This window comes from Gymnoscopelus braueri (genome assembly GCF_963280865.1).
Source record: "Gymnoscopelus braueri genome assembly, chromosome: 22".
NCBI lineage: Eukaryota > Metazoa > Chordata > Actinopteri > Myctophiformes > Myctophidae > Gymnoscopelus > Gymnoscopelus braueri.
In genome coordinates, this window is record NC_137624.1 from 40,178,742 (window position 1) to 40,196,299 (window position 17,558).

At 40.9% G+C, this 17,558-nt stretch overlaps 1 protein-coding gene across 1 annotated transcript in view; it reads left to right on the top strand.

The window, feature by feature from the left end:
* Positions 1-341: 341 nt before the first annotated feature.
* Positions 342-17,558, top strand: part of thbs4b (thrombospondin 4b) — a 28,653-nt gene continuing 11,436 nt past the window's right edge. The window contains exons 1-13 of the mRNA XM_080419623.1: positions 342-916; positions 7,221-7,418; positions 9,556-9,809; positions 10,217-10,316; positions 11,870-11,952; positions 12,085-12,136; positions 12,906-13,057; positions 13,284-13,421; positions 13,986-14,063; positions 14,172-14,324; positions 14,667-14,771; positions 15,030-15,137; positions 16,523-16,682. Of these exons, the coding sequence (XP_080275749.1) occupies positions 838-916; positions 7,221-7,418; positions 9,556-9,809; positions 10,217-10,316; positions 11,870-11,952; positions 12,085-12,136; positions 12,906-13,057; positions 13,284-13,421; positions 13,986-14,063; positions 14,172-14,324; positions 14,667-14,771; positions 15,030-15,137; positions 16,523-16,682 (1,660 nt within the window). The 5' untranslated portion in view covers positions 342-837. The remainder of the gene's footprint in view (positions 917-7,220; positions 7,419-9,555; positions 9,810-10,216; positions 10,317-11,869; positions 11,953-12,084; positions 12,137-12,905; positions 13,058-13,283; positions 13,422-13,985; positions 14,064-14,171; positions 14,325-14,666; positions 14,772-15,029; positions 15,138-16,522; positions 16,683-17,558) is intronic.

A 17,558-nucleotide genomic window follows, 5' to 3' on the forward strand; every position in this document is an offset into this window, starting at 1 on the left:
GAAAAAAGTTTGAGAACCACTGATATTATAGCAACATATTTTTTTTTTAAAGGATTTAGAAGATATTTGTAGAATCCCCCAGAAGCAAAGATTTGAGTTCAAAATGTTTGCTTTAAAAAAACATATACCTCCAAAGATTAGCAAAAAAAACTATGTTTTTCAACAAAATAAATAGCAGATCTACAAGCTCTTAGCGCGGCACTCGGTGCCGCGCTACGAGCTTGTAAATCTGCTATTTTTGAATAGCCCAAGTATAAGATCATGGTTAAAGTGGTTAAAAATCTAAAATGACACAGATGCTCTCCCGTTCTTAATGGCTTAAGCGTCCTGTGTATAATAAAACATTGTGTTTTCTAGTGGCTAAAAGAATGTTTTCTAGATAGATTACACTGGAGAAGCCACACACATGCAGTGCATTTATTTAGAAGCCTGAGGGAGCTCACTAGGAGGATTTTTAAAGTGACTCCCACTTTGCAGGTTTTTTTCAGCAGGTCACTCCTTCTCTGCATGGGGCCTGTCTGAGGAACGCTTAAAAGCATCTGAGGAGTGTGTGCTCCTCCCTCAGAGCCTCTCCTCATTCACACACACACACACACATACAGTAGGCATGCATACAAATGCAGACACAAAGGACGGTCAGTAGGCTGGGCTGGCTGCTATTTAGGCTCACTGTGAAAGCCTAGTAGAGACAAACCTCACGCTATACATAATACTTATTAGATACAAACATATAGGCTACAAAGAAACTATATACAACTGGTCTCCGGGATTAGAAATCCAGTCACAGCTCAGATCAGAAAGTCCTGCTGATCTGGGATCAGTTTGGAAGATCTAAAAATGGGATTGTGGACATTGCTGATCGTGGCCTCGCAGCTGGTCTTGAATCTTTGGGGACGTGTGGACGCACAGGCTCAAGGTGAGTGATGTGACTTTAATGAGAGTTTATCGGAGTTAACCTAATGTGTTATTGAACGTTCATAGTGTGTTTAGCATTAAGCAAGTAAGTAATTAATAAAGCACATTAAATGACAAAGCCTCGTCAATGTTGGCGCGGCAAAACTTAAAGCCAGAAATGACTTGGGATGGGAAGTGAAAAGTGACAGTTTAAAAGGCCTCTTTTACTTTGGCCCGCGTTAAGATTGATTAAAGCATTTTATCTGACGCATAAAATGTGATTTTATCCTCCACTCCCATTATCTGTCAAATAAAGACTTCATTGTTGTGCCTTTGGGCATTCTAAAAAGCACACTCTGAGCTGCTGAATAATGGATCCAGCAGACCAACCGCTGTATAATGGAATAGACCGCATCCCGACCCAAAGTCCACACAGGAGGAGACAGCGTGCCATGTGATACTCAAAGCAGAAATAATGTTTTGATAGACATGATATCCTGTGGCGGTCAGGAGGAAATTTAGAGGACATGGCTACTGACGAGAATGTTATGTAATGGTTGGATACAGGTGACGGATGATGATAGCGTGTGTGTGTGTGTGTCTGTGTGTGTGTGTGTGTGTGTGTGTGTGTGTGTGTGTGTCATATCAAAACCACTTAAGGAGTACTTCATCCAAATAATGACTTATTTTCTATCAATTTACACAAACCCATGAAGCCTTGAATTCATGGAGATTTTTTAGGTTTTGTCTCATTCCTCAGAGAATAATTTGATGACCGGCGGAAAGATGCTAATGTATTCTGTAGGAGACTCAAAGGAGTCTCTTTGAGTCTCCGCCGGTCATCAAATTATTGTCTCCGGAATGCGACAAAAACTAAAGAATCTCCATGAATTCAAGGCTTCATGGGGTGTGTAATTGATAGAAAATAAGTCATTGTTTGGGTGAACTACTCCTTTAAGACTATTTTATACTTTGCTATTTGAAAATAGAACTTTCAAGAAAGAAGTGTGTAAGAAAGACACAGAGAGAGAGAGAGAGAGAGAGAGAGAGAGAGAGAGAGAGAGAGAGAGAGAGAGAGAGAGAGAGAGAGAGAGGAGGGAGAGAGAGACAGGGAGAAGAGAGAGAGGAGAGAGGGGGAGAGAGACAGGGAGAGAGAGAGAGAGAGAGAGAGAGAGAGAGAGAGAGAGAGAGAGAGAGAGAGAGAGTGGGGGAGGGAGAGGGGGGAGGGAGAGAGAGATTGCAAAACAATGGGAAAGGGAGACAATTTCAGTAACTACATCACAGCATGCTCCTCAAACCAAAACCAGATCTCCATGCCAGGTGACATGAGCTCACAGGGGGTTAAGCATGGTCTGGCATGGATTTAAAACACACTCCAAACTATCTGCACACACATGGGAGTAATCACTCTAATCAATGTCTCCAGTACGGCATGAACTTGAGGGAAACATACACACTTCTAAACATGCTATGTGATGTATGTATGTATGCATGGCACACATGTTAAATTGCTCTCTCTCTCTCTCTTGCACACACAGACATGTGCCTTTGAAAACGGCACATTGTCTGCATATGTGCTGAATTTCCTTTACTGCCATCAAAAGGAAGCGACACTGTAATAAAAATTAAGTTACAATAATATTTCCTGAAGTCTCAGGCGTCATGTCTGAACCTCTGAAGTCTACATACTTGCAGTGGTGGCCAGTAACCAAGTACATTTACTTGAATACTGCACTTAAGTTCATTTTTACATGCATGTAGTTGGATACTATATTTCAAAGACATATATTGTACTTTTGGCCTGCACTACATTTCTAGGAAGGGAAAAGTACATTATATTAACCACTTCTTAGCCCTATTTCAAATGTAGTGAAAATATCAGATCTACAAGCTCACTACGCGTTGTGATGTGAGTCATGTGACACACTATGAGCTTGCAGATCTGCTATTTTCACAATTTTTTGTTTTGTTTGGGGAAAATGTCTCAATTTAAATACAGAAATAAGGAAAACTTATTTTTTAAAGCAAGTACAACAATACTTTCACTCAAGTACAAATTTGACAGAAACGTACACTTGTAATTGAGTAATATTTGACCAGGAGTATCTATACTTTGACTGAAGCACTGTGGTTATGAGTACTCTGTCTACCTGTGCAAACTTTGTGAAAAGGGGAGAAATGAAGGACATTCCCCACTAACTAACAGCAAGAGGAGGCTTAGCTTTTATTTAAGGAAGAAGAAATGTCTTAATGGGATTCAGTTGGAGTAATTTTATGTACCTTGTAGTCTGAGGTTAACTGGGGGGTGAAATGAGAGGGTTTTCTGAGGGGTCCCACGGGTAAGAAACCTTGACCCTCACAATGGCCTCTGTCCAAAAGACAGATGACGTGTGTGTGTGTGTGTGTGTGTGTGTGTGTGTGTGTGTGTGTGTGTGTGTGTGTGTGTGTGTGTGTGTGTGTGTGTGCGTGTGCGTGTGTGTGCGTGTGCATGCATAGTTTCTTTAAAAAAATACTGATGGCAACCTTTAAACTCAAGCAGCCACAATTTATGGGCCAAGTCTAGTTGAGCAGTGGTGGAAGTACAAGTACTGGGATCAAAATATACTTAAAGTACCAAAAGCATAAGTACTCATTATACAGAATGTCCCATTTCAAGTTCTTAATGTATAAAAATCTTTTGAAAATAGCCGATCTACGAGCTCACAATGCGTCGCATAGATCTGCTATTTTCAAATAGCCAAAATATATATAGTACATATGTATAATGTATGTTTAGTAATAATAATCTAAATCTACAAAGTAACTAGTACGTTTTCAAATAATTGTAGTGGAGTAAAAGTATAATATTTGCCTCTGAGATGTAGTGGAGTAGAAGTAAAAGTACTTTAAAATACTCCAGTAAAGTAAAAGTACTTAAGTACGGTACTTGAGTACATGTACTTAGTTACTTTACACCACTGTCGTTGAGTCAGGCAGAGATAGGATAATAGTTTGTATGCGTCTCATCCAGTGAGATGGGTAGACAGTGTAGTGTTGAATGCTAGACTGGCATCACCAGACAGACAGACAGACAGACAGACAGACAGACACACACAGAGGGAATGAAACATGAGCTTGCAGATTCGCTCTGTTCCCAGGCTGTCTGAAAAGCCTTTCAGTAATCAGGACAGTCATGCTATTAAGGAAAGGTGAGGTCGAGCAGAGAAGATACAGCCCAAAGAATGGCTGGTTCTGTGGTACAGTCTGTGGTTAACTTAACATGCCCTTTTAAACGACTTGTCTTGCTTCCTAATGTGCTGCAGTATGCCCAGTGGTGGAAAAGGTACTACGTTTTTTAGTAAGTAAAAGTATCAATACTGCAATGTAGAAGTACTCTGTTACAAGTAAAAGTCCGGAATTCAAAATGTACTTGAGTAAAAGTACAACAGTATTGGAATCAAATTGTCCTTAAAGTATCAAAAGTAAAAGTACTCATTATGCAGAATGTCCCATTTCACAAAGTTTTTTGAAAATAGCAGATCTACAAGCTCACAATGCGAGCTTAGATCTGCTATTTTCAAATGGCTGAAATGTATAGGGCTGAAGTGGTTTTGTAATAATAATAAAAAATCTACAAAGTAACTAAAGTTTTCAAATAATTGTAGTGGCGTAAAAGTACAATATGTGCCTCTGAGATGTAGTGGAGTAGAAGTAAAAGTACAGAAAATGGGAAATGCTCCAGTAAAGTAAAAAAAATACCTCAAAATGGTATACTTAAGTTCAGTACTTGAGTACATGTACTTAGTTACTTTACAACACTGGCTGGAATGAAGAGGGGAACATTGGGGGCCGAAGGTATAAATAGAAAGAAAGAAAGAAAGAAGAAAAGAAAGTGAAAAGAAGAGAAAAGAACAGAAAAGAGCTCATGTGGGGATCAAGCTTTGTAGTCTTGGCTGAGAAAAGGCAATTTCTGGGAGCATTTGGGAGCAATTTGGTGGCTCACGACAGCAGCCCGTCGGACCGCTGTGAGGACACTTGTGTATTCACGTTGTGTTCTGATGCTGGAGCAGAAATTCACAGCACATCCTCCTGTGGCTCAGCCCAGTTCCTGACTCACTTTATTAAAAGACATTTCTAACCAAGTCAAGAAGGTCTCTCTTGCATTTAATCCCTGCCAAATACAGTACATTAATCCCTGTATTACAGTAAGTGACAAAATTCCATCACAATGGCATTTCTATAATAGCCTACGAGTACAATTTGAACAATGCATTTACTGAGAGAAACTCCGCTAAGTCAAGCTTTGAAAAACCTATAATGACACAATACAACAGTGGTGAACAAAGTACTGAACCCCTAGTACTTGAGTCAAAGTATAGATACTCCTGGTCGTAAGTTACTGTACTGTAAGTACTGTAAGTACAGGAGAACTTTTAGAAATACTTAAAGTACAAATTACAAAGTAATATTTAATTATTTAATATCAAAGCATTGCTGTATTGGCATTTTCCCCCAAAAATCGAAGATTTTCCAGTAATGTTCAGAAAACATCAATAATAGTGAATATAGCTGCTCTACAAGTTCACATCGCGTAACATCGCGACGCGTGGAGAGCTTTTAGATCGGCTATTTTCACTATACAGCATTGAAGACATTTTGTAGAATTGGCCTCAGGTCTTAATGGGTTAATTCATAATGGGAATACTTGTCCCCTTGCTAGAAAGGTAGTGGAGTCAAAAGTGCAATATTTGTCTTTGAAAGTAAATGTACTTGGTTACTGTCCACCCACTGCAATATAATAGTCACAGTTCTGTCTTGCCAAGGACAAGCTTATGTCTTTGAGACAGACAGACAGACAGACAGATAGAGTTTGGCTCAGACTCACAGAGTAAGCTTGTGTTGACTGATTATAACTGTATCTCACTGGAGCAACAAGCTCTCCCGCTCAATTATCATCATCTGTCTGTCTACTCAGCCTATGTTTACTCTCAACTCCGTGATGTGAATACACATCATGGGCTGTCTGGACAGAAACCTCATATCTCAGTGAAGTGGTGCTCCAACTTTTCCATGTCCAAGGACCACCAAAATGATATGTATTTGGCCACGGACCCCCATCTCAAAATATATTGTTCCAGGGACCCCCAGAAGCACAGAGTAAAACATGTTCGCTTTAAATATACATATATATTCAAAGACATAAAAAAATAGCAGATCTACAAGCTCATAGCGCGACAGTTTTTTTAACAGTTTTTGGACTTTCCTCCCAACAGCATCATTCATCATCCATTACTTATGTGCTTTAAAAATAATAATGATTGTTTTTGATAGTTTTGTTTAGACTGCATGCTAGGTTCTTGTTTTATGTTCCTGTGATCCTATAGTTTACTGAGGCACCACACTGTCTCCCTGATCCCTGCTTGTTGTCGCTCTGGATAAGAGAGCCTGCTAAAGGCCTAAATTATAATTACTGTAAAATTATAATAAAATTGTAATTATAACTTGGTGTAAAGCTACCATTTTGTCTTCCCATTTGTCTCTTCTTAACCCATTCAACACGGGAATGCGTCTGTGTCATTTTAGATCTATCAAAAACATATCAATAACCCATTATTTTATACTTTGGGCTATTCAAAAATAGCAGATATACAAGCAACAATATAGAATGCCACGCTATGAGCTTGTAGAGCTGCTATTTTTAGAAAAATCATGAAAATGTGTGCACATCTTTGAATGTATATATATTTTTAAAGCAAACATTTGTAACTCAAATCTTTGCTATAAGATAAGTTTAAAAATAATATATATATTTTTTATAGTTTTGTTAGACCAGGGGTCTTCAACGTTTTCAGGCCAAGGACCCCCTAGCTGAGAAAGAGATGAAGCAGGGACCACCTCTGTATTGTATAAAATTGTGTTTCAGATCAACTTTTGCTGCTCTTTTTTCCCTCTAAAGAGTTATAGGTGTAGAGTCTACACCTATAACTCTTTGCCAAAAATAGCCGATCTACAAGCTCACAACGCCTCGCGCTGCGAGGCGTTGTGAGCTTGTAGATCTGCTATTTTTGGCGAAAGTTCGCCTCAAAAAAGGGATGCTAGGGTTCAAGTGGTTAATGTAAAAAAAAAAAATCATATCACACAAAGATTTGGCGGACCCCCTGTTGAAGACCCCTGGTTTAGACTGATGCTAGGTTCTTGTTTTATGTTCCTGTGATCCTACAGTTTACTGAGGCACCACACTGTCTTCTCTGCATTTGATGTATGTTTACCTTGCTTGTTATCACTCTGGATAAGAGCTTCTGCTAAATGCCTAAATTATAATCCCCCCCCCCCCCGTCTCCCTGCAGTGTATGATCTGCTCACCTCGCCCGACTGCCTGCCAGACCTCCTCCAGGGGGGCCTGATCGAGCAGGGCGTGAACGAGGCGTTCATCCTGGCCACCTTCAAGCTGCAGCCCAAGACGGGCACCACGGTGTTCGGCCTGTACAACCCCCGGGACAACAGCAAGTACTTTGAGTTCACCGTGCTGGGCAAGCTCAACAGAGGTAAATGGAGGAGGAGGAGGGGAGAGAGAGAGAGAGAGAGAGAGAGAGAGAGAGAGAGAGAGAGAGAGAGAGAGAGAGAGAGAGAGAGAGAGAAGCGTGTATAATCTGGTTAGAGACAGTGCTGCATGGCAGTAAATGTATTCCGCTATGCTTCTAACTGAGGAGGAAATTTTGAGGATGTCACTGTGGTTCCAGTGGGAATCAAGATGTTTGAATTTCAAGGAGCCCCCATAACTCTGAGAGTGCACAAATGGATTTGTACCAGTGTGTGTAAAGTAACTAAGTACATTTAACTAAGTACTGAAGGCCTACTTAAGTACACTTTTGAGGAATCTTTTACTTTACTGGAGTATTTCCCACTTTCCATAATACTTTTACTTCTAGTCCACTACATCTCAGAGGCAAATATTGTACTTTTACTCCACTACAATTATTTGTCAGCTTTAGTTACTAGTTGCTTTGTAGATTTAGATTATTATTACAAAACATACATTAACCACTTCAGCTCTCTATATATTTCGTCCATTTGAAAATAGCTGATCTACAAGCTCACAATGTGTCGCATCGCGACGCATTGTGAGCTTGTAGATCTGCTATTTTCAAAAGATTTTTATAAATTTGAAAACCTGTGAAGCAGGATATTCTGCATAACCCCACTTTTGAGAACCACTTCTGTAGTAGTGTGTATTCCTCAGCATAGATCTGTGTTATTTATTTCCTTCTCAGTAACACCGTCACAGATCAATATTTCCTCCTCTCACCTGCATGTGCATTATTCATTTAATCAATTCTTCTTCTCATTTAAATGCACCCTTCCCCCATCCCGTCTTCATCTTGTCACCTTTCCCCCCAAACTGTCAACCTCTCTGTGTCACCTCCATTAGACCCCCCCCCCCCACACCTTTCTCACCACTCCCCCTCATCTTTGCTACATTCCGTGTTAATTCAATTCAAAGGAGCTTTGTGTTGGCAGGAGAAAGCACATGTTTACAAGCGAGTGTCAAATAAAAACAATACAAATTGGGGAAATTATGTGCAATTAAAAGGGAATAAAGAATCGCACAAACGGAGCTGTGTCACGTTGCAATTTAGGGGGGGGGGGGGATGGCATAAAAATGCCAATTTGCTGGCGAGAGTATCTTGACGACCATGCAGTCTTATGCCGAGGTTTCAATGTAATTTAGACAGCATGTTATTTAGACAGATGCCAGGTTCATTTGTTGACCTGGAATCCTATAGTTTTTTGGTATTGTCCTGTTTAGACTGATGCTTGGTTCCTGGTTTACCTCAAGGAAGTTATTTTAAAAGGAAGAGTCGCCGACGTAATTTTCTCTATCATGCAATTCCAGCTGGCAGATTCGTCGCACTAGGTGGCAGACTCACACCGGAAGTCGGTGAAATAACATTGTCGTCTATGAGAGCCGGCTGGACAGCTTATGAACAAACCGCATTTCTGAACGATTGATACCCTTTACAAAATACTCGGCTCAGGAAAATAAAAGACACATCACACATTGTTTTCTGCTGTGTTGCTTTTCGATGTGTACACCGTATAATTCTATAGAGGTATCTAAAGAGCACAAAGTATGTTTCTGAACGGCCAAAGTGTCATAAGACTGTACACCATCTCCTGTCTGACAGCCAAATCTGGCGATACCCTCGAGACAGAAACGATATCTGCCACTGTTTAGATGCCTCAATAAAAGTATGTACTGTGCACATTGAAAAGCTCTGCTTTTGTATTCCTGAACCAATTATATGACAAAGGTCGTAATCGTCCAGAAAATAATTTTGTTTGTTCCTGGTCCAGCCGGTTCCATCCACTGCAATGTATTTCATCAAACTTCCGGTGCGAGGTTTGCCACCAATGAGTCACATAAGAGTTATAATATATCTAGAGGGCTGACTGCACGACTCTTCCTTTCAAAACCTTCCTTGGTTTACCTGTGATCCTATAGCTGAGGTACTACACTGTCTCTATGCAGATGATGTATGTGATTACCTTGCTTATTGTAAGTCGCTCTGGATAAAGAGTGTCTGCTAAATGCCTATAAATTGTAATTGTAGCTTGGCATAAAGCTACCATTTGTCATCCCATTTGTGTCTTAATCACTTCCCTCCCTATCTTTCCCATTAGCCGTGTTGCGCTACCTGCGCAGTGACAGGAGGATGAGCTCGGTGACGTTCAACAACCTGGCGCTGGCCGACGGCCAGCGCCACCGGCTGCTGTTCCACCTGAGGGGCCTGCAGCAGAACCCGGGCCCCGGCGGCGTGGAGCTGCACCTGGACTGCAGGCTGGTGGAGACGGTCCGAGACCTGCCCGCCGTGTTCCAGGGTCTGCCGGCGGGCTACGGCATGGTGGAGCTCAAAGCCATGCAGAAGAAGGAGCAGGTAGACAAATAATAACGTTTCCCCCGAATAAATCCCGACAGGGTTGTGTGACGATTAATCCATTAAAGGGATAGTTCACCCCAAAAAAATCACGTCACAACAGCGGACCGGTGGGCAGCGGTTCCCGTAGGAGACACAAAGGAGACTCTTTGTGTCTCCTTTGTGTCATCAAATTATTGTCTTAGGAATGTGACAAAAACAAAACAATATCCATGTATTCAAGTCTCCGTGGGGTAACTAATCCATAGAAAATAATTCATTTTGGGGGTGAACTATCCCTTTAAGACCGGGAACAAATGAAAGTTTGCCATTTAAAGTTGTCTAGTTTGTACCACATCATCTCTTTCATGCTGCTGTTTTGTACACACACACATATTACTCAACCTGAGCATGTTTGATTCAAACAGGAAAGTTTAGAGGAGCTCAAGCTGGTGGTTGGAGACTCCTTTGAAAACATCGCAAGTTTACAAGACTGTCACCAACAAAGAGACTCTGTGCAAACTTTGGGTAAGTAATTCTCTCTTTGTAAATGACCATCTGTATGTCCTAATGTGCATCGACAACATATTACCATCAAAACCTCTGGACAGAAAACAACAGTCAGAGTTTTAACACTGCGACATGGCACCAGGCTCAGTAAACAGCTTCAGTTAAATACAATACAATGTTCCTTTCTCTAAGGTTATGATCTGGCAGCCCAAATCAGATTTTTGACATAATCCAGATTGGAATCAGATTGGTTTTGATCAAGTCTGAACAGAAAAAAACAAAAACATTTGCAAATCAGGTTTGAAATACGATTAAAATCTGATTTCAAAAGATGTGTCTCAGTCAACACTGAAGCCTGGTTTATAATTTGTTGTACGACTGTGTTTACTCGTCAAAAATATCTACAAGATAGCTGAATCAGATCTATGTTGCGATGCAACGCATTGTGAGCTTGTATATTAGTTCATTTCGACGAGGGACACATACGACAGAGTATAAGTTGTATAAGTTGTTGGACTTTTAAGACCTTTTTAATTACAAAAACAAAATGTATACTGAAAAAAAATAACTGCACCGGTCAAACATAGGCCAAATTGTCAAATATTATGGGAAAGAGGCAAATATTTATCTGTGGAACCGAGTCAAACAAAATGTAATGCCTCAAACTCCTACAATGCCAAGTGCTTGTCAGGGTGGGGGGTCCCCAATTCAAACATGATTATTTTGGAGGGTTCGTGGCCTGAAAAGGTTGAGAACCACTGAGTCATAAGCATTACTCATGCCTAAATGTCGTCGCCACAACAAACAATACAGGTCAAGTCCAAAGCCGAGGAGGAAAGGAACAGCACAAACACACCAACACGCTCCAATAGATTTTAATTACAGCGTTTTGAACCCCAGGCTCGTCGTTAGGTCAAACGGATGAGTAGCCTATAGGCTCCAAATGTTGTCATTAAAACGTATTGGAGCATGTTGGTGTTTGTGTTCTTCTTCCTGATCCTATAACCCAGCACCAGTGGTGGAAAGTAACTAAGTACATTTACTTAAGTACCGTGCTCAAGTAAAATTTTGAGGTATTTGTACTTCACTGGAGTATTTCCAGTTTCCAATACTTTTACTTCTACTCCACTACATCTCAGAGGCAAATATTGTACTTTTAGCCCACTACAATTGTTTGAAAACTTTAACTGCTAGTTACTTTGCAGATATAAATTGTTATATTATAAAACATGCATTAACCACTTCAGCCCTATTTTATAACAAGGCTATTTGAAAATAGCCGATCTGCAAGCTCACAACGCGTCGCATCGCGACGCGTTGTGAGCTTGTAGATCTGCTAATTTCAAACATTTTAGTACCTCTACTTTCAAGTATATTTAAGTATACTTTAAGTATATTTTGATACTTTTACTCAAGTCAACATTTTGAACACAGGCCTTTTACTTGTAACAGAGTATTTCTACATTGCAGTATTGATACTTTTACTTGAGTAAAACATTTGAGTACTTTTTCCACCCCTGCCCAGCAGCACCCTGACAAGTGATGTGCTTATTCTATCACCTTTTCTCCAGGAGTCAACACGAAGCAGCTGTCTAACCAAATGCTGGAGCTAACCAAAGTGATAAATGAGTTGAAAGATGTCCTCATTCAACAGGTAACATGTCTGCTACTATAATGACCCCAATGTGGGCCCTTAAACCTTGACCTCTTAACCCTTTGAAGTCCCTGACACCCTGTCTGACACCATAAACATATTTATATTGCCCCCCCCCCTCCCCCCTTCCAGGTTAAAGAGACGTCCTTTCTCAGGAACACCATTTCCGAGTGCCAAGCCTGTGGTAAGATAAACTCTATTCATGTTAATGTTAGCCAGTGGTTAATAAGGCTGCAATATGTACCTTCAATGTCCTATCCGGGAATTTGAATCCTGGTCCTACACAGAAAGCCTGTTTGGGCAGAGGATAAATTGCGTTTTGAGCTTCATACAAATACCTCTTGATAACCAGTATATAAGTTATATACTTTATTTCTCGTTGTGATATTGTGTTAACCTATTTGGTGAAAATAAAAATGTATTCACAAAAATGATGGCAGCTTTCATCTAATACAGTAACAATATTGTTGTACAGGGCTGTGGTTTGAAAACGTTTTGTGCCCAAGGCACACTAATAGGCAAGTCAAAGTCTCAAGGTACGCCTATATACTCATGCTGTAGGTGTATACCTTGAGATGAGACTATTTTTGAACATTTGTAGGAAAAAAATAAATGAACTATTTAAAATGACACATTTTCACATATGACATGCCCAAAATAGAGATGCCAGGTTGAACGCGGTTAAAACATGTTGAGATGAGACTATTTATTTTAAATTGTAGGAAATAAATTGATAAACTATTTATTTACATACATACATTTCATGCCCAAAATAGAGATGCCAGGTTAAAAGTGGTTAAAATATATATTGTTGGGGAATAGAATTTTTCTCTGTGTTGGGAAATGAGTTTGCACAATAGTAAATTAAAAGACAATTCCTATTTCTGTATAGTTGCATATATATTGAGTGGTCCAAGGTTCAAATGGATTGTCCCTGTTGTTTCCTTGTTCAGGACTTGGTGGCACGGAGGTGGAGAAACCAAAGTGTATGGCGGGTGTGTGTTTCCGTGAAGACATGTGCATCGAGACAGCGGACGGAGTGGAGTGTGGACCCTGTCCTGATGGATACACAGGAGACGGCTTCAGCTGCGACGATGTGGATGAGGTACGTCTGTGCGCGCACGTGTGCGTGTGTATGCTTTTGTGTGTGGCACGTATCAATAACCCCCTCATTTACAACTTAAGCCCTATCTTATACTGTACTTAAAGGTGTAGTTCACCCCCGAAACGACTTTTTTTCTATCGACTAGTCACCCCATGGAGACTTGAATTCATGGATATTTTTTTGATGTTTTATTAACTTTTCTTTAACGTGTCCTCTGTCTCTGCAGTGTCAGTTTGACCCCTGCTTCCCTGGCGTGACGTGTGTCAACATGGCCCCAGGGTACCGCTGTCAGGCCTGTCCACTGGGCTACACCGGGTTAGAGATAGAGGGGGTGGGAGTTCTGTTTGCTCAGACCAACAAACAAGTGAGTCTATAATATGTCAATATGACCCATTCAATCCGGGAACGCATCTATCTGTGTCACTTTAGATTTCTTTGGCTATTCAAAAATAGCAGATATACAAGCTCATAGCGCGGCACCGAGTGCCGCGCTATGAGCTTGTAGATCTGCTATTTTTGAAAGTGACACATATTATGCGTTCCTGGATTTTACGGGTTAAGGGTCGTCCACACCAAGAATGATAAGTATGAAGTTAACATAACGAGTGAGGATGCTAAGAGCATCCACACTTATGAACAATAACGTTCTGTAAACATGTTGAATTGTGATATCATGTTGACCGTGGAGCCCTGTAAATCTGGATGCATTTTTGATAGGCTGTCAAGTGTTTCTGTCTCTGATTTATAAAACAAATGTTTAAGTCAATTCATAGTTATTGTTATAGTGATCATTCTTGGGGTGGATGGCCCTTTATACTGTAGTTCCAGAGAGACCGTGAAACATTAAGAAAATACATGGCATTTACTGGTGGGGGTGGTAAAAATTCAGATGAAAATATATTAAGTATGTCGCTCTGTCTTCATTTAGATGTGCGATGACGTGGATGAATGCAAAGCACCCAACAATGGAGGCTGTACGGCAAACTCTCAATGCCACAACTCAATGGTGAGACAAATACATCACCCAACCGGCTCACAACTGCTCAATACTTACTATAACTATATATTATTTTTTTACGTATATAACGTTATGCATTTCCTCTGGTCCCTGTAGGGCTCGTATCAGTGTGGTACGTGTAAGACAGGCTTCACAGGAGATCAGGCCAAGGGTTGTAAACCACAGATCAGCTGTGGAAACAGTCTGACCAACCCCTGTGACCCCAACGCACAGTGTACTATGGAGAGAGATGGATCCATCACATGCCAGGTACACACACACACACACACACACAGGAATAATTATACATTACACCATATTGTTATTATGGTTGTTCATATCTAACCTTTATATTCTACCATCACTTATATTACACATTATGATATGAGAAGATTTCGTAGGGGACAAGATGTCTCTTCTAGGCTTGATAGCCATTGTTTTTGTACAGCCTGTCTTGTTATGGTTTGTCCTTGGAGCAGCTAGAGTATAACTATGATCCCTGAGCTCGTTGGACACACACATGCGCCCACACCCACCCCCACACCCCCACACACACACACACACACACACACACACACACACACGCCTGACACGTTTCTGGTATGTTGACAGTGTGGGATCGGCTGGGCTGGTAACGGCTACCTGTGTGGGAAGGACACGGACATCGATGGGTACCCCGATGACAGACTCAAATGCAAGGATACCTACTGTAAAAAGGTAATGACGCGGTATACTTCTTAAATCCTTGAGTGAGCGTCCATTTAACTCTGCGAGTGCATTTGGTTCCATTGGTACACTCGTAAAGTTACGGGGTCCATTTTGGTCCATTCGAACACTCTCAGAGGTACAAATGTTACATGGAGTTGCACATGTATAAATTGTGTCTGTGCCAGATATATAATCGACCTCTCTTGTACTTTCGAGTCCGTTTAGCTGTATTGATGGGACTAATGTTGACACATGTTCTGTTGACAGGATAACTGCATGTATGTCCCCAACTCTGGCCAAGAGGACGCCGACAAGGACGGCATGGGAGACACCTGTGACGAGGACGCTGATGGAGACGGCATTCTAAATGAGCAGGTCGGTTAGTGTGCACAAACACGTGTATACGCCGTACGCACACTGATGCATACATACATCATGTATGTCTGTATGATGTATGCATGCATGTAGTATGTATGTAATGTGTGTATCATGCATTGCAAACATAGCTTGCAGGCGGCCGTAGTTGAGTGGGTAGAGACTGAGGCCGTCTGGGAAAACGTCACTGGTTCCAGTCTTTGCTCGTCTGTCTATGTGTCCAAGTATCCCTGAGCAAGACACTTAACCCATTCAATCCGGGAACGCATCTCTGTCATTTTAGATTTCTTTGGCTATTACAGTAGATCTGCTATTTTTGAAAAATCGTGAAAATGTGTGCAAATCTTTAAATATATATTTTTTTAAAGCATTTGTAAACATTTGTGAAATATTTTGTTCAAGAGACCCCCAGAAGCAAAGGTTTGTTACAAATGTTCGCTTTAAAAAAATATATACTCAAAGATTTGCACGAATGTTCACGATTTTTCTAAAATAGCAGATCTACAAGCTCATAGCGCAGCACTCGGCGCCGTGCTATGAGCTTGTAGATCTGCCATTTTTGAATAGGCAAAGAAATCTAAAATTGACATAGATGCGTCTCCGGATTGAATGGGTTAAAAACCACAAATACTGTTTATATTTCGTCATGTGAATAGCAAAAACAGCACATCTACAAGCTAACAATGCATATAGTCAGGGGATATTAGCAGAAAGATTTCCAATCTTGGAATAAATTCCTTACCAAAAAAAATCTTCACCAATGTGTTTGTAAAGGTGTCTAGTAACACATTTCACAAAGACTGAAATTCATTTCCCCTAGGAGAATTTTTGACAGCTGCTGAAAGTTGGGGTACCCACCATTTCCCTGCATTTCCATGCAGGGCAAAAAAATCCAATTTTAATTCTGTTTTAAGTAGCATGTGAGGGGTCAAACTAAGGTGTTTTTATGATTCTGAATCCATTGCAAGCATTTGTTTTGCACCAAAACCACTCCTTGGGCTAAAAACGGCCATAGCCATCCTGGTCCAGGTATACTTTTTGTGTAAAAAGCCCATTGAGATTGGGCTGTTTTTAGCCGCAGGGAAATGGTGGGTACCCCAACTTTCAGCAGCTGTCAAAAATTCTCCTAGGGAAACTGAATTTCAGTCTTTGTGAGATGTGTTACTAGATACCTTTACAAACACATTGGTGAAGATTTTTTTTGGTAAGGAATTTATTCCAAGATTGGAAATCTTTCTGCTAATATCCCCTGACTAATAGCATTGTGACACATAGTGAGCTTGTCTGATCAGTTTGGCTTGAAAGGATTGATGATTATTTTATATATCTATTAAATCGATTAGTTCCATTAACTTGCTGCTCTGATCACCTTGTTGGATCAACAGGACAACTGCTGGCTGAGGCCCAACGTGGACCAGAGGAACAGTGACAAGGACAGCCACGGCGACGCCTGTGACAACTGCCGCACGGTGGAGAACCCCGACCAGAGGGACACCGACGGCGACGGCAAAGGAGACGCGTGTGACGACGACATGGACGGAGACGGTACGAGAGAAAGAGATCTAACACCTACTGTAACACCAACTGACACTCATCCAGGGGGCGTAGGGCTACTTTTAGAAGTGGGGGGGAGCGCATTTGTACGGCTTTTTTTCCACCTCTACACCAAATCTCTTCACCAAAAATAACAGATCTACAAGCAATGTTGCCAGATTCTGTGAGAGAAACAAGCAACCATGTCTAGGAAAACCAGCCCAAAAGAAGCGACTATGGACCACATGAGCACTTTAAACATGTACATCAGCTATTTGAAAATAGCAGATCTACAAGCTCACAACGCGTCGCATCGCGACGCGTTGTGAGCTTGTAGATCGGCTATTTTCAAATAAAATCTTGCGGGGAAATTATGATAAGCAGATCTGGCAACCCTGTCTACAAGAGCTTGTAGATCTGCTATTTTTGGCTAATACCCCCCCACCTCCAGAATGTGTCAAATAGGGCTGTCACGATTACAAATTTAAGTTGACGATTAATTGTGACTCAAATAATTGCGATTTACGACTTAATTGTGCGTTTGGTCACTGAACGTGGCATATGAACATATGAACATTTTTAAACATGGAAACGATTATGGCGATTATGCAAAAATAATTGCGAATATCTCAAATAATTGCGATTAGACGATTATGCAATAATTGTGACAGGCCTAGTGTCAATTATTCTACTACAGTAGAAAAATCCTATTTTTAGAAAGTGGGGGAGCATAGCTATCCCCACGGCTACGCTCCCCTTTACTCCCCCACCACTACAACCCCCCCCCCCCCAAACACACACTCATCTTCATATTATGTAACAAGAGAGATACACACGTTGCTATGATGACTTATTTATTAAGCCCGATTCATAGTTTAGTCATACGGC